General features: G+C 38.2%; 1 protein-coding gene across 31 annotated transcripts in view; it reads left to right on the forward strand.

Moving 5' to 3' along the window:
• The window catches only part of SOX5 (SRY-box transcription factor 5), a 721,637-nt gene that overhangs the window by 453,250 nt on the left and 250,184 nt on the right, over positions 1-18,203 (forward strand). For 28 of the 31 annotated variants that reach the window (XM_072874906.1, XM_072874851.1, XM_072874898.1 and 25 more), the window contains one exon: positions 9,239-9,470. In XM_072874906.1, the coding sequence (XP_072731007.1) occupies positions 9,240-9,470 (231 nt within the window). In that variant the 5' untranslated portion in view covers position 9,239. Of the gene's footprint in view, positions 1-9,238; positions 9,471-18,203 lie in introns of those variants that run through there. The other 3 variants (XM_072874954.1, XM_072874934.1, XM_072874944.1) reach the window with 1 other exon arrangement.

The following is an 18,203-nucleotide window of genomic DNA, read 5'->3' on the forward strand; positions in this document are numbered from 1 at the left end:
TCAGTGATGCAAGTTCAAGCTCTGAATGGATATGCATACATACTTTACTAGCATGATCAGTTTTACCAGGAAACTTACAGTATACATCTGGATGTATGTGCTTATGTGTTTCCGTGTTTATATGTATTTTTTTATAAAGTGATAGACATGATGCAAATGTGTATGCAAGTGACAGTTGGAGCAAGAGTTCATATAATAATGGTAGAACGATACTGGAAGTTCAGATTCGTAAACATCAGTGGGTATATTGAAAATTATTTCATAAGTGCAATTATATGTACATTTGTTAGAAGCAAACGTACATGCAATATAAACTTATTATTCTGAATTTACCAGCAGGGAAATTCAGAGTGAATTGGGGAAAAAAGATACTTTTTTTTTTTAATTTCCTTGGTTTGGGTTTGTTTGTGATTATACACAAACTCTGGTGAGGGAATGTTGTTGTTTAAAAAAAAAGTAAAAATTCAATTTCTTGAGTTTGAAATGTAAGTAAGGAAAGAGAGGGGAAAGGAGAGGGGGCTTGAAGCTCGATAGCTGTTTCTTTGGCACTCCCATTACTGAGCAATGGCGTGATGGAAGAGTGGGAAAAGCTGTGTCATATTTTACCGAGATCTCAATCAAAAGAATGGCTTCTCGTACTGAAATCTGGGCGTCTTTTGGGAGAGAATTCTTATTATTAATGTTGATTCTACTGAAAGTAATTCATCATTTAATAATGCTTGAAGAAAATTTTATGTTAGCTTGATTAGACAAAGACTACAAATGACCAAGAATAAGCTCCCTAAATTGCAAAAGTTTTAATATTAGCTAACTTTTCAGAATGAGCCTGTGCTTCCTCAAATTTCTTTGTAATAAGTAAGTCATTCATAATTGTCATAATTTTAAAGCTTTTTCAACTCCTTGCCTTCATTTCACTCAATGTCAATGGAAATTAGGTATGCACGTCTGTGTGTGATGTATGGATTCCTTGTAGCATGCAGCACAGCTCTCCCACTCAGCGTCTGGAGACTGACTGACTTCTTTTCTGTCATTTTCAAGTATTAGTTTGTACAGTGAAATTTCAAGGCCTGAAATCTCCAATTATTTGACTAGATTCCTCTTTGTAGTTCAGCAGGTAGAAGAGTGATGATTACCTAATGTCATGGTGATTGCGATAGTACTTTCAGCAGTGAGCAGTTCCTAAAACTATACGTGAAAATAAAACCCAAACTCTGCTATTTCTGCTGTGACATGAGGACAAATGTAAAATAATAATAAAAAGTAAAAAAGCAAGATGTATGAGGAGCTGAAGAGTGGGGGGAGTTACATTTCTAAAAGGTTGGGGGATGTGGGGGGAAGGACGCCAGAGCTAATTTGAGGATGCACTGGAAAATAAATGAGCTTGTGGATTTAATTCAAAATCATCCAAGCAGAGTCTTTTGCATGAAAGAAGCCAATGATCAGGCTCAGTTTACTTGAAACATCAACAATGACTGCATCCTGCTGTTTCAGAGTTTGTGCTGATAGATGCTCATCGTCTTTGACACCACACCATTATGGTTGTATGTTGCCTGTACCGTAACCACGTTTTCACTACATGCCTCTTCTGGTTTTGAGAAGTTCTCAAAAAATCCAGGTTTCAAAGTTTGATCTTTTGGAAACATACTTTTCAGCAGAGGTAGAATCTGATCCTGTAGTTTCTGGTTTATAAACGTACTACTAGATTTTTGGCTCTTTTAGTTGACATACAGACTAGTGAAAAACAAAAGGCTTATGAAGTTGACAGGTACCGAACAAAAATAGGATACAGGTTCTCATGCTAAAGCTGATTTTGAATGTGTGTCTCTGGGCAAATCACTAAACGTTCCTGCTTAACACCTACTAGTTACTGTACAAAAGAGGGACAATAATGCAAAGTTCTGTAGGAGATGTCCAAAAGAATTAGGTAATACTCTTTGCAGTAATACAATATAATATCTTGATAGGAGTTCCTTCATCACCTTACAAATTCTGTTTTGGTTGAAGGTTGGTTTGTTTCAGGCTGGAATACTTCACTAAACAACTTAGTCATGCACAAAGAATCTTTCCCAGTTACCTGCTTCAAAAGGTCAATGAAAATCTTTGCATAATGCACATTGGAAACATGCAACATGAACTTTTTTTCACAACGTATTTTTCCTAGACTTGTTTTTACAGTGGTTTTTCATGCATAAATTCCTTGCAAATGCAAGAAAATGGAGATGATAAATTTTTAGTTGAGAGCATAGAGTTTATAGAAAGGTGTGGGGGTTTTCTTTTTCATTTTTCTAGTGTAAAATTTTTCTTTTTTTCAAGGTTTTTGTTAACATTTTGTTGAAAGACCCTTGTAACAACTTTCTCATTTGAGGGTTTCAAAACTTGTCAAAATGAAACCATTTACCACTGGCATTTTGAATAGTACCTTTTCTCAAAAACCAGTTTCCACAATATGTGGAATATCAAGTTTATCAGCCAAGCTGCTGATACTTTACTATATCATACTTTAAAATGCAAACTTTAAAATAGATAGGGAATAGCATATTCCCTGCCCATTTTATATTCAGAATCTTCTAAACTGGTGGACTAAAAAAAATTATTAAAGTTACCCTATACAGGGAGGAAATCTGGAAAGCAAAAGGGAGAAAGCGAGTTGGGTGAAATGGAAATTATTGGGTGGCCTTAACTGTAGGATTACTTGTGGCAGCTGCTATAATAGCCAACCGTACAGAAATATTACACAGGTTATGCCGTAGCAATCTTGGTTTGTATTAACAAAAGTGACTTGTTCACCAAAACCCTTGTCGAATAACACAACTTATTTGTAGCATATGTGCATTTTAAAAGATGGCTGATTGATATGATCTTAGAAAGTAATAATTAACAGATTATTCCATCTCAGTGTGAGTGACAGATGAGAAGCACGTTTCATGCACATTTTTTATTGATTAGCAGATTAGAGATGTTTGCTGCCTTTTTCTTGTTTTTTTTTTAATTGTAAAATTACTTCAGTAAAGAATTCCAAACCAGGCTGTAAATGACTCAAAGATATTGCCAAGTGAAGTCTGTTTTTAGTGGTATGTGTAGAAACAAGTCGGGCTTGCAGTTCCCAGTGGGACAGAGTGTGGGAGTCTGCCACCCTTACTCATGTTGAGTAATACCTTATTACACAAGTAATCCTGTCAAAATGAACAGAGTTGGGTTTTTTTAAAGGTACTAGTTATTCGGTGTACGTAAATAATGAATGAATTTGGGGCCAAAATGGAACGGAGACAGTCATTAGTATTAACTAGCACCTTTTGCTTGGACTGTCTGTAGAGAGATCGTAGCTTCAATAAACCTGGGAATATGAACCATTTTATTAGTACTAAACATGATCAGAGATGAGGCAGATGTATTGCTGACATTTTGGATAAGCTTGTGTTTGTGCATCTGTATTGTGTGTGTGTGTATGCTTACACATATATATATGTAACATTGCTGCCGTCTGTAAGCATTCCTGTGGAAAAGCAGAGTCTGCAGATTTCCAACATGTACTTTTAACTAGAGGGAAATATCCCTGCAGATCAGGAAGAGAGTCAAGCTGAATCCCACTGAAGTTCCTGGGACTAGTTTAGCATCTAGCATTTGGTTTGGAATCAGGCCGTGTTAGCGAGTAAATTCCTGATGCTGTTGGTAGCTGGAACGCTCCTCCACACTGCTGCTGGAGGATCAGATCTGCCCGTCTTGTCCTTGTGCATCTCTTCAGAGTGCAGCTTTGTGCCTGTCTCCAATGTAGGGGGCCGAGTGATTTAAGCTCTACCCATGAGAAAGACTTAGTCTATAGCTGCCAGAGAAACTCAAGAGGTGAACATTTTCATGCCGATTCAGAAACTGGCTATGCGACTCCAGTCAGGCGCTGTCACGCCTAGTTATGGTGAGAAAACAACAATGCCTCTCTTGATAAGGGAAAAAAAGAAAGTCTTGCACAGTCAAAATTTTGACATACAATTTAAATCATCTCTCTACATCCTGTGACTTGGAGCTGTCAAAAAGGAAAAGCCTGTGTTTGAATGGAAAAGCTTTTTATTTCTTTAAAAAGTGTACCAACTATAATTATCCATAACTATGCAGGCCTGTTTTAATGCTGTTTTATAATTACAGGTCTTAATGCTAGATTATACAAAGTCATTTATAAATAGTCAGAACAGAGGGACTTTGGGAGTTTTTAACCTGTAGATTGCTGTAGGTTGTGGCAGCTGACGGGATTTTGCCTCTGTGTGTATGGGGTGAGCTGTGTAATGATTGATGAATCCCTTAATTAACTCCCAACAAGTTAAGATTTATGGCCTCATATCTTTTTCTCCTGACACATCTGTGTTTGTCACTTTTGAAGACACGGATAAGCCATTTCTCCAAAAGCTTTTGTGGGTATCTGAAATGTTTCTGAGGTATTTTGCTTAATGTAACAAGATTAGAGTTTTATGACATAAAATTTATGAAATTTTATGGCACGAGCAATCAAATTGGGATGGATGCTGGTTGTGTGCTAGAGGGCACCATCTCCTTGAATACTGAATGCCATTTCAGATTTATTTTGGATATACAGTCATGTATGAAATGAACCAAAACCAATGGACAAATGGAAATGTTGTGGGGACACTTAAATGAGGTTCTGTTAATAATAATAATAATAATAATAATAATAATAATAATAATAATAATAATATAGAGCTGTGGAAGGATCACTTTTGTGAGGCACTGAACTCAAGGGGGAAAAAACCCAAACAAAATAATGTTATTTGTTAGCCTGAAATTATTTGGGTGGAACCAATACTTGTAGATGGCATGAGGAAACAATTCATGTGGACGCAGTGTAGCTCTTACTCTCTCCAGTGGGAAAATCCAGCCATGCTGAAGTCAGTCCAAAAATACTGAGATCAATAGACACAGGGTATCAGTTTAAGCCTACAAAGAGTCTGTTGTTAATTGAAGGGGAGTAAAGAAATACGTGGAGAAGCTATTGTAAGATGAATCGCATCAAATATTTGTGGGATAAGAGTGAGTTAGAAGAGTGAGATTTTACTTCCCTGAAAAAAACATTCTTGCTACCAAGAAAAGCATTTGTTTAATGAAAATTTAACAAAAGGCATGTTTTTTACTGCAATTTCTGCATGTTAAGAAGCCTTTCCAAAAACAGCAAAAACAGTCCCTTTACAAGAAATAGTCATGTTTGAATTCATCACCAGAACTAAATTCAGTTCCATCCTAGCCACTGATAAAAATCAAGTATGGGGATATGTTTCATAACTCCGATGTGTCTCTACAGTAGGCTGAGTACTGCCTGTGTCCCACTGTGTCTGAACTTTGCAGATTTAGGTTGTCTAAGAAATTACTATTTAGCTATTTATATTCAGTAGAATGATTAATGACAGTTCAAAATGCAACTCTTCTTGCAAGTCTTAAGTTGCAACAGATTTCATCTGCAGAGGCACCCTTTTAGATTCAGAATGTGGTCCACCATATTGCTACCTTTCTGAGAGTAATATCTTGAGGTTTTGTTGATTTTTTGTTTGTTTGGTTGGTTGGTTGGGTTTTTTTAATCCTATCCATAAGCTGATGTTTGAGGAAACTGATGTTTCCTCTCTTATTGTAAAACTTCTTTTAGAGAGGTGTAATTGAAAACCCTTCTGAGTTTAAACTAGTTTGAGGAAAAGATCTTGAAGTCATGCAAGTTGTAAACTGTCATGTTATCATTGAGGGTAGATCCAGGATGTTTGCAGTCCTTTGTTAGGATGGGATAATTCCAGTCCTTCATTAGACTTAGGTCTGTTTAGAAGAGCTCAGTTTCAGATAACGTTGTTACTCAGAATTTAGCTGTTTCCCTTTTTCTTATTGTTTATAATGGGAACTCTTCTTGCATCTCAGATATGGAATCTGTTAAGACCTAGTATTAGCTCAGTAGGAAAATGAAGATGTATGAAAAGAAGATAATTCAAGGATATGGGATGTGGGAGCATTACAAATTCGGAAAAGGGACCAATAAAGCTGTAGAAGTAATGAAAGACCGTCTGTGAATGAATTTACCTTGTATCATGTTGTTTTCTGCTCATGAACCTATCAGTGAGTTGATCCTTTGCTGCTATAGGCTTTGATAGTTACTGTCCTTTCGGAAGACATTTCTAAAAGTAGATATGGGTTTATTTATTTATTTAAATCTTGCATTGGCTTGTGGAAATTTCCCAGATGTTCATAAGGAGTAAGTAATTTCTGTGAAACTGTGATGTTTGTGTTTGATGTTACAGGGGATGTTGAGATTTCTGAAAGGCCAGATTGTGCCTAACTCATGTTGTCTATGGACAGAGCTACCTGAAAACAATTGCAATTGTCATCTGAGCTGTGAGGCCTTTACCTACGGCTGTGCATCTGTTTCTTTGTGTGTCCTAGTCACTTGGAAGACTAATGCAGTTTAGATCTGTAACTTCGCTACCTTAGCTATTTTAGCAATTTCTTAGCCTTCTAGCATGATGATGAGCACGTGGCTTGTAATTTAAACCGGGTGTTATAAGAGCTGCCTGAGGAAGGAAAAAGTTTCTTCTTCCCTCTCTAGTATCACTGTAGGTTAGCCTACAGTCCAACCCATAGGTTTTCATTTTAGATCAAAAATATAATAGTCTCTGTTATTGCTAGTGCATGGAGGTGGTCACCTCTATTGCCATCCTTGCCTGTTTTTATAAATTCCCTGCAGAAAATGATATCATCCCTGTTGGGAACAGTGACAAGCAGAAGGCAGTGATGATCTGCAGCGGAATCTGTAGAGGAAACCGTATATTCACTAATAAAGTTAGCAGAAGAGCTTTACTTCAACATGATAGTCAAACTCTCCTTGTGAAGCAATGTGACAGAATCTCGGTTATTCTGGCTTAACAGCAGTAGAAGTTTTTAACACAACTTGGGTATGTAGTATATAATACAAATCAATACAAAGCAAGGCATCCTCTCTCTATATTGTATTGTCAAAGTGAATTGTAGTGGGGAGTTTTGTAGATGGTTTATGATATTTTCAGTCATCTTATCAAATATAAATTTCCTAAAGTATAGAACGTTACTGTGGAATAATTGACTAATGATTTTGTGTCCCTCCCTTTTTTGTTTGCCAAAATTGAGGCAACTGCTTAGTGCTGATTTTCAGAAGGAGAGATTTTCTAAAAACCCAAGCTTCTATTAAGGCAGTGTTGCAATGAGTAACCAAAATGTTACACTCTGAATCAATAGCAAATGTGTATCTTGGTGCGATGCAACGCAGAATATGAATAATTCACATTAACTTCAGGAGGGAGTTGCATGGTTTCTGCAGAAGAGAAGCTTGGGATCTGTCACGTCAAACATAGCTGTAAAATGCTGAAATCAGTGGGCTAGTAGAAAACTGCCAGTAAGAGTCTATCTGGTGATCTCTGTCTTTATACATATGCTTCGCTGCAGACACGTAGGTGGGAAAGCCTAGAAGACAGAATTCAGGTAGGATGTATGAAGTGTTAGCCTGTTGGACTAAGTCAAACATTAATAGAAAATACAGATTGCTTCTCTATGTACAGACAATAGGTGGTGTTCAGAACAGGCGATGTGCAGCTGAGTACAGGTTTTGGTAGGTATTTTTTTGTCCGAGTTTTTTTGTTGTTGTTGGTTTTGGTTTTTTAAAATATAATCTAACTTGGCTCAGGAGGCAAAGCTCAAAATGAGATCATTAGAAACAAAATAAGTCCTAACAAAGGGCTGTTTAAAGTCACTGTTTGTTTTCAGACCCAGTTGACTGCTGCTAAGAACCATTTTGTGCTCAATACACCAAATCGTATGGACATGCTCCACCTCACAGCAGCCCCACACATGGTTCAAGAGGCTGCTGGGCTTTTGAAATGCAGTCCTTTAACTGTGAAGTGGAAAATCAAAATGGGGTAATTAGAATCATAAATACTACATTTTTGAGGAGGAGCAGTATTACTTCAGCCTGTCTTTTCAACTTTTACGTACAAGTCTTCAGTTGCCTTGTTCATAACTTCCTATTTTCTATGAAATATTTCTCTTTTTTTCTTTCTTTTCTTCTTTTGACTATGCCTATAGAATTTCTTATTTCTCATTCCACTCCTTATTACAGATGCCCCTGCTTAGCACAGTGGCCCATTATGCCATCCATGCACATACCCTGATTTTCATGAACAATGTTGGTGTAATTAATCCCAGAAGTCTGCATTTTCATACTTCACTGGACCCCTCTATTTTGAAGACCAAGCTGAAAAAGTGTTCTTGGTTCAGATTGTCCTGTAAGATTTTCAGTAGTGCTTGGTTTGGATGAAAACTGGATTTTCCAATGACTTGAGGATTTTTTCAGTCTTTCTGAAAGTTGAAGGTACACACATGCTATCAGAACAGTGTTATCAAACAGTCTCAAAAATTTTGGAATGTGGACCTGAATTTTAAGTCAAGATTTGTGTGTGATTTTTACAGTGTGTACTCTTATGTATCTTGCTTGTGTATCCTTTTTTATATGACTATAGATGTAAATTACATTTACATGTATTTTTTTCCTGATCTGGCTATAGGTAGGAAGTATAGGGTATCTTGATAGCAAATCTTCATTCACTTAGTACAACCCTGAATCTGTGTTGTCAAAAAGCTTAGGTTATTAATGTCTAAATGTTTAATTGCTTAACTATCCCAGATCTGCGAACCTGAAAAGATTCTTGCAACATGACTATAACACTCTGTTGTTCACATGGGTGAAGTTTTATAAGCACAGACATTTTGGCTTGCTAGCAAGTTTATTTTATTTTATTTTACTTTTTTATCAGTTACGGTTAAATACATGCAGATGATTATTCCTTAAAAGCTAAGTTGACAATAGCTTGTATCGGGAGACGTTCTGTCTTCTTAGAGTCTCTTGCAAATGCAAAACCAGATGGGTATTTTTTTAAAGGAATTGCATTTCATTATACAGTCTTCTTAGGTGAATTTTCATGTTTAAGAAGCCAGAATACAAGAGAGTGCTATATTAGTGTATTATTCTCACAACAAACAAGCCACTGTTCTGTTGCTACCTGCTTGGCCATTGTTCCCAATTGTGTATGCTTTGCAGTGGTATTTGGATGGTTTCCTGCTCTCTGCCAGCACAAAAAAGGCATTTCTGTTACAATGGCCCCTAACCACACAATGACAGCATTAAGGATTTATTTGGAGGTTTCATTATTTTCTCCTCTTTTGTTCCTTCCAGGATGTCTTCCAAGCGACCAGCCTCTCCGTATGGGGAAGCAGATGGAGAGGTAGCCATGGTGACAAGCAGACAGAAAGTGGGAGAAGAGGAGAGTGACGGGCTCCCAGCCTTTCACCTTCCCTTGCATGTGAGTTTTCCCAACAAGCCTCACTCTGAGGAATTTCAGCCAGTTTCTCTGCTGACGCAAGAGAACTGTGGCCATAGGACTCCCACTTCTCAGCACAACACAATGGTAGGTTTGCTAATGGTCTATTGTGCTTACATTCATTCTTTGAATTCTGCCTCTACAGTAGTTTGGCATCCAGATCTGTACTTTATGGAGTGTACAATGCACAGTTACATGTACAGAACATGCTACAATAATGTGAAAGCTTTGACTTAGCTGGACTGCCTTTACCCTCCACTACAAATGCTAAATCACTTGCAGTGCAAACTCCAGTTTTCCTCACCTTTGTCTGCTGGCATTTAGGGTGCTAAAAATTTTTAGCTACAGCGATGTGAATTTGAAGTATATGTGTTCAGCAAACAGTAAATGGTTTTGGAACACTGTAAGTGAGAGTCATGTTTGGCATGGTGTCTGAAATATCACCCCAATGCCAAGTTTATGCAATAGTAAGGCACGAAAGTCTGTATAAAGGGTAAAAAAAGCAACTTTGGATTTTGCTGGTTTTAAAAATTCATGTGTGATGTGCATTTCACGTGCCACAGATACCTACAAGAAAGTTTCCTGTGCTTATGGAATTAAATCAGCCTACCAATTTTTCACCTTTTTAAGCACTTTACAAATGACACAGTGCACTTTGTTAATTACGTTTAGCAGCCCACTGGAAGTCCAGAACTGGCTTTATCTAAAAGCAGACAAACAAAAAGAACAAAAAGCAATGCCATGTTCCTCACTAGTATCGTAGTGTCACTATTGTAATGTGACGTGTTTGGGCCCTTCATGCAGAGTACTGTGATACATTTTTATAACGGCTGAAAGGTGCAGGGAAAGGCATTGAGACCCCAGGACTTAGGCACCTCCACAAAGCTGTCTATTGTGAACACACACAGCTCTTGCCTGTTTACAAATTGACTGTAACTTTTCTGTTAGTCCCCCACTTTGACAAGGGCAGTGAGAATTTCACTTTAAGTGAAGATAATGAATGGACCTGCATATTTGAAGGCTTTTAAAAAGCATTGCAAAATAGGTGATAGTGTATCCTCATAAAAGCCTGCAACAGCTCCATAGTGGTATTTAAGCCCTTACAGCTCATTATGCGTATGTAACAAGCCCTAAGTAAAAAGCCTTAGGGATTATTATTTCTCATAGGACCAAGTCACTGGATATTCACTGAAGCTGCTCTCCTAGACAAAGTAACTCGCTGATCCCGATCCATTTTTGTTCCTTTTTGGTCTAATGCTTAAGTTCAAACAGTGGTTTGGAATATTTAATTTTACTTTGTGTTATTGCAACTTTAAATGAAGAAAGAACATCATTGGAAAGGGTTCTCATGGGCAGACATGTCATTATCTTTTTCTAGCTTGTTTACTTCTCATCCTTTATCAGATGTTTTATGGAGATGTAATTCATTAACATACAGTTCCAGCCAACCGGATGTTAGGGTATGTAACTGGTGTATGAGCTTTGGTGTATTTTGGTCTATTTTAAGAGAGTGTATTGAAGATAAAGGGTTGTTCCTGACAACATGTAAGTCAATAGACAAACTTGTGATGACACCAGTAGTGTAGAATCAGACCCTAATGAAATAAAAACTCATTGTCTTCTAAGGAGCCCAGCAGGAGTATTTTAACTACACCTCACTGAAACACTAAACTGCTCTTTAACTGATTTTAACTAACTTCTTTATTCATTTATAGTTTGTAAGACCAAGAAGTTTAGCTGATCATCTAGTGTGACTTCCTGCTATGAAGGCTATATTTAATGTGATGTCAAAACAGTGTGTTCTGTTTCTTTATAATACAAGATACTGAATTATTGCACATTTTAGACAGTTTTGCTGTAGTAGTGAGATGCTGTAGGCTTATCTGAAGCATGTTTGGGGGGTTGTAGGGACTGAATTTGTCTTCATACATATTTAAGAAAATTGCCAGTTTGTATGAATGTGACATTTTTGTAATATCTCTCTTTTAGTGAGGAGTGTCTTGTAAAAATCATCATCCAGGTAGGTCAGAAAGGATGTAGCCTATGTGCCTCCAGAAAGAAGGAAGTGATCAGTGTAAATGAGTAAAATATACATAATCACTCCCTCTGCTGTTGTGGTATGTAGTTATAAGAAAGAAGTAACTGAACCTAGTGCTTGAATAACTTTTAGATGACTTCAATTTGGGTGATTAGCAGTTATGAAAGTAATCCCCAAAGGGTATTCACTTTGGTAGCATTACATAGGTCATTTTTATACTGTTTGAGTTGACATTCTGTGCTATTTTATAGCCTCTGGGAAGCAAATCCAGGTGTATGCACATGTGCACACACCACCACACAGCGCGATCCAATACAGTGTTATTGATAAAGCTCCAGCAGTGTGCTTCACACTTCTTAATAGCTTGTCAGCTGTACTACTACACCTACTAACTGAGTTTGCAAGTGACTATGGAGTTCTCGTTTTGCAGCCACATGCTGTCCTTAGCAGGGTACACCTTTACAGATCTCTCCAATGTCCGATAAGACAGGATCAGACATACAACTGGTCTGAAATCATGTAGTGCATCACTCTGCTGCACCCCTCTAAACCATACTGCTTTGTGTGTGATTGTTGGCTAAGACTCTTCTCTGAAGGGATTCTTAGACATGGTATAGATCCAGAGAGATCTTTCTGTGTTAGCTTACATGTACAACACCCATTTGGCTTAGGGAACAATCTCAGTAGAAGAAAACCACAGCCAAGGGATCTGGAAGAGGTGTGGAATTACACAGCTTTGTCTCATCGGTAGGCTGCGTAGCTGAATTCCTCTTGTCACCAGAGCCGTCCCTGTCTCCTTATAGTCTGCCTCTCAGCACTAGGTCATGAAGGGACAGTTAGGAAAACAATTTCAGTGTTGAGAATCAATTTCTTGGCCTCACTTTTCTGGCTGCTAGTTGACCTTCTGTTTCATAGGTTACTTCCAGCTTTTACAAGTCCTGCCAGCTGGGACATCCTAGGATCCTTCAGGTAAAGGGCTGGTTGCAACAGAGTGATAGCTCAACAGTTTTTCCAACTTAGACTTTTGAAAATTTATCCTGTTGCACTTTACCAAGTTGTACAACTGTCAACTTAGAGACAAGGCTTGGAATGCTGGGTAAATTTTTATAAAAGGAGGGCAAAATCCCTAGAAAGAAATCTTCAAACCTAACCAAAATTGACAAAAGCTGCAAAACCCATCTTCCCATCAAATTAACAGGGTATTTCTGAGGATGCTGGAACTGCAGCCAGAGAAAGGTTAGTGCAATGGGCACAAACTGAAACGCAGGAGGCTCCATCTGAACATCAGGAAATGCTTTTTACTGTGAGGGTGACTGAGCACAGACACAGATTGCCCAGGGAGGTTGTGGAGTCTCCATCCTTGGAGATATTCAAAAGCTGTCCGGACACGGTCCTGGGCAACTGGCTCTAGGTGGCCCTGCTTGAGCAGGGGGTTGGAGCAGATGACCTCCAGAGGTCCCTTCCAACCTCAACCGTCCTGTGGTTCTGTGAAAGTCAGGGGCAACTCTATCCCAAACTCTCTTCCTCTTGATAGAAGAAACTAATACTTATTGTAAGTAGGAAAGCTCTTCCACTGATAAGAAAAGAAACAATAATTTATCAGACTTAAACCAAAAGCTCAGAAGAAAATACAAGACAAATCATTTGACCTAAAATATATCTGAGGGTCCCCTTCGCATGTTCATAGCAGGCCATAAGCTTAGCAGGGAAACACTTGACGATTACAGTATCGGTCAATACCTCTTTTGAATAAATCTATTAAGGCTACAGTATTTGGATAGCACGGATAGTTGTTAGCTCACCTAAGTTATGAGGGTTTATTTTACTTATTTCTATTTGTCTGCCTTACCATGTTGCTTTTGCCACCTCTCAAGACTGCTGATCTCACCAGTGGTGTCTGTGTGCTAATTTCTGAAAATAAGAGATGTCAGTCAGGCTAAAAGCACTGATTGAAGTATACCATGGGCATGGTATGCTGTGGCCAAATTCGACCATTCTTCTTACCTGTAGAACATCAATCAAATGCTGGACGAGATTTAAAAAAAAAAAAAGTTCTTACCAAAAGATCAAACTGATAAAGTGTAATTTTGCCACTGTCCAGTTGCTCCAAACTGCGTGACTGCACTGCTAGCCCACATTTGTCCTGCACTTTCAGTGAGATTTAGAATTCATTGTCAGCAGTGCTTTAAATTGATAGATAATATTACAGTGCACTATTAAATAGCTTTATTACTTCACACTAAAAAATGTTGCATTTCTGTGGTGAATGAAGTTATTCCTCTGTAACTTGGGAATAATATTAAGAAATTTTGGTCATATTAAGGATAATAGTAGTACTGGTCAAAGAGCTTACCGACACATTGCTTCATGCTTTTCCTCCACTTGTCCAAAATAAAAGGTTGTTTAATGCTGCATTTGCATTCTCTTATCACATACATCCTGGCCTGCACTTCACCTATTGGTCTGGGGTTGTCAGCATGTGAATAGTGTTGGGTCAGAACAACATGCGGCTAGAGCACTTAGCTACTATTCAGAAGTTGTGAAGATAATGGAAATCTGAATGCATATAGCTTTTTAAAAAGTCAAATAGGACTCTAATTATACTGAGCTAAAGAATGCCTATTAAAAAAAAAAAAGAACCACAGTGGTTTTAGAGAAATTTTAATTTCCAGTGTACCTTTGTGCATCAAGCTTAGGATAAGTTATTGTGATGGTACAATGCACAGTGTTGTGAACACCAGTGCCGTTATTGTGCCAGCTCTAATAATGAGAATTTCATTGTTTGGGGAGAGCAGTCTCCTACACTCTAGACAAAAGTGTAATTACTTTTGAACGATGTGGAATGTGCTCAGTTTAATAGCACGGAGAATAGATTCACAAAGATTCAGATAAAGCTAGCTTGGAAGCCATATGTGCAATGTGGCAGTATGAAATTGTTAGCAGGCACCATAATTACAACACACACACGCACGCACTCTCACAATTTCACAGTTTAAACGATAAACTGTTGTTTTTGTGAGAGAGAGACTGGCTTATCTGAACAAGACTAGTTCAATTAAAACAAAGCAGAAACGGTGATAAGTTTGCATTTGTCTTTTTTGATGTTCTTTCCTTCCTCTCTTAATGGTAAATTGATATTTATAAGATGATGAAATTGCATTGTTACAAACATTGCATTATAGATGTTGTCACAAAAGTGGCACATGAAAGCAGTTCCCACAGATACAATTTCAGGCTTGTATCAGAGTTTGATCCTTTCAATCTTTACATTTGCACCATTTCAGAGAATGACTGTATGGGCTATTAGGAAAGGGAGAAAATAAAGAAGAATCAGCCAGGACCCATCAAAAGCTGTAGAAGTTGCCTACTGTGTCATTTGGTCCAGACCCTAGAAAACCCTATGCAGTTATCGAGCACCAGTCATGATGGAGCCAGAAAAAGCTTTGATGCCTCCGGTATCTGCCTGACAAAATATCTTCCATTTAAGCTGTTATAACCTGCCTGTCTTCCTTGTCATGATCTGTATTCTCCTGGCTCTCCAATCCTGTCCCATCTATGTAAGTAATGCTTATAGTATTTAGCAGTTACTTGCAAACTACTTGTTGTGCACGTTCTATGAAGGGCAGGTAAACCAAAAAAAATGTTTTCGTTCTTCAGGTGAGGCAGGGATCAAAGCCATAGTGCAGTTCAGGAGAAGTATGCTAGTTTATGGAAGTTCCCTTGGTTTGTTCTACCACTTTCTTAATACAGTGAGTTTTCCTTCCTTGTGGCCATGGAGAACCAGAGTGGATATATCATTCCAGCTGAAGTCAATGGGCAGAAAGACTGGCCAAAGTTTGAGATGACCCGTTGGCATTTTGGTCAGACTCCGAAAGGTCCAAAGGTTGGTTAGGGGACAACAAATAAGTAATGAAGTAGGAAAACATTTTTTTTTTCCCAAGCAGGAAGGTTATAACTACATTTAAAACAATAAATTAACAAATCAAGACCAGACTTATGATATATAAATTGCCTGAAATACAGGGTGCAGATGACTGTAGTTTTTAAAGGCCATGAAGAGAAGTGGAAACAGCAGTTGTTTGTTTTTGCTGAAGATCATCTTACTGTGAAGCAGTCACGTTTTTAATGGATTCATTTGAATGCAGTTAAGCAGAAAATAATCAACAGAAAAGTAAACACCTTTGTTTTATAGAAGTGCTGGGAACTGTATGTATCCATTGTTTGCAAGTGATTATATGCCTAGGAATCAATTCATTGACTTCATACTGGAAAATATCTTCATTTAAGCTTCTTGCATAAATACTAGTAAAATCTAATTCAAGTGAATAGCTGAAAAATTCCACAGGAAAAAAGACAGGTAAAACCATAAAACCCACAGTCGGTAGGAATATTTGAACCAGATGGTCTCTCTTACGATGAAGAGAAAAGAACTATTAAGTGCACTATGAAAAAAAAAGAACAACGTAAGCCTTAAAAGAAAAAAACTTGGTTATCTTTCTAAGCAATCTACCCTAGGACATCCACAGTGGACACAGTTGTTTCATTCCAAATTAATATCTCAATCCAGAGTGCCTTCAGTAACTAGCTCAGTTTGGGATTGCACACATTTACTGAGATCTGCTAGGTAATTTTATTGAGGATTGTACGTTTTTACTGGAAGTACTGCATTGGCATCAGTTCTGCCAGGTCAGCCTAGTGGTATGTGCAGCTTTCATGGCTTGGAAGTGTAGCAGTGTGCCCACAGCAGTACATTGCAGCCAGTACCCAGAAGATTGGGACAACGATGTCTTCTGGAGGGAGGTAGGAGATACCACAGATTTGGGACAAAATTTTGAAGCTACCAATTTGAGGAGCGCTGATGAAGGTGAAGACTAGGGTATGGAGAAAGCCCCAGCAGGACTGCAAGGTTAGTTTATAGCAATAATGTAAAGATACTACATTTAAGTATTCCTACTTCTTGATACAGCTTTTGCTTTCAGCAGTCAATCCCTAGCTGTGACATAACCTAGGCAGGATCTATGGTATCTCCATCCTACCAGAACTCAAACAGTAGCTGTGGACTTCGTGTAGTTTCTCCAGTCCAGGTCCATCATCTGCGGCACTTTGCCTGAATTTATTCTGAAACGCTGCCTTTTCTTTGTTGATAGTGAATCTTTACGGGATTGCAGTGAGGCAGAAACTCTGCTGCCAATTAAACACCCAGTTCTCCATGGTTCTGGAAAGAGAAGGCAGCAGAAATTTAGTTAAGTTTTCATGCTTTCCCTTTCAACCGATGGCGTTATCTCCTTTGGCCAAGCTTCTGCACTGTTAAGAAGTTTGTGGCCTTGGGCTGGCAGTGTAGCTACTATCGGAATAGAGAGCAGCATACTGGACTTTCATATTCTTATCTGACACACGCCTCAAGGCAAGGCACGTGGGAATCTAAATTGATTATATTTTGCACCCTACGCAGTGCAAACTTCTACTTTTGCATACCACCTTGACTCATTTTTGCTTCAGTAGTTGCCCATTCATTTTAGAACTTCCAGAACATTTTCCCTGTGTGCTTTCTGTCTGCTGCATACGCTTTTCATATCCACCTTACTTCCTCTGAGCAGCTGGTGTGGCTTTCTCCCTTTCTTTTCACTGCAGGTGAGAAAGCCTTTTTCTCTATTTCCAGCTTTATAAGAACAATATTACTCTCTCATTTTCTGTCTGCTTTCAGTTGTCCTCTGAAAACCTTTTTCTGCCTTGCCCACTTTCTTCCTCTGCTTGTAGTCATATTTAACTTAGTCATTTTTATTATTTAATCCATTCTAAAGCCTTTTAGTAAATAGCTCATATGAAGACATTGCACAGTAAAAGAAAGTATTGTGCTATTTGCTTGGACAGAATGTCAATAAACTAAAGGATGGTTGTTTTTTGATATGCAGCTCTACTTTCAGTAGAGATATACCAAAACTGAAATGCATTGTGAAGTATTGGTCATGGTTTCTTGAATTTCAGGGTTGTAAGTCATCTGTGTGATTATCAGCTCTGGCTCCTAGAAGTGCCAGAACTTTCTGCTACGCTCAATACTCACAGTCATGTTTTACTGACTCTTCTCTCCCTATCAAATGTTTGTGTCCATAGTTAGGATGTTATCCATTGCAGCAACAATTTGAAGTGTCTCTTTCTTTTCTGTCCTTTTAATGGCTGAGTGTAATGCTCCGTCATGTTTTTTGCCTTATCTCTTTAAGTACGTTTTCTCAGGTTATACAAATTAAGTTGGATTAGGCTGTGCCAAGGCCAGCTTTCTTCCCCTGATTTTTCTTGCCACTGCTAATGCTTTTGCAGATTCACCAAAACTAATGATGGTTGGAGTGGTAATGAAAATGTGGCTTCAGGCACTTGCTAGCATTTAAAGTGTCATGTCATCCAGTTATGTTTTTTTTTCTTTCATGAAGCTAACTACTTCCTCTTGTCTTGAGTATATCAGTGAAATATCACCACCTTCTCCACTGTAATAAAGAGGTTTATTAATTTTCTCTGGAGATTCATGGCTGGAGAAGGACCTGTGGTAAACCAGACTACAGACTTCAGTATGTGTTTACTTAAGTATGGGCATCTAACATAGGTGGGTTGACTCCTAAGGCATGTGCAGAAACCTCTGTAAGGGAGAAGATTGACATGCTGCAATGTTTGTGAAGCAACCAATGTTCCAAAATGTTTCAAGACAATTAAACGGAGGAAACAAACTTTCCTAAGTAAAAAGAGTCCTTTATGTCTGGGTTAGCAAGCTTGCCTGAATAGTTTGGCTAGCC

Source organism: Ciconia boyciana, chromosome 1, assembly GCF_034638445.1.
Source record: "Ciconia boyciana chromosome 1, ASM3463844v1, whole genome shotgun sequence".
Classification (NCBI taxonomy): domain Eukaryota; kingdom Metazoa; phylum Chordata; class Aves; order Ciconiiformes; family Ciconiidae; genus Ciconia; species Ciconia boyciana.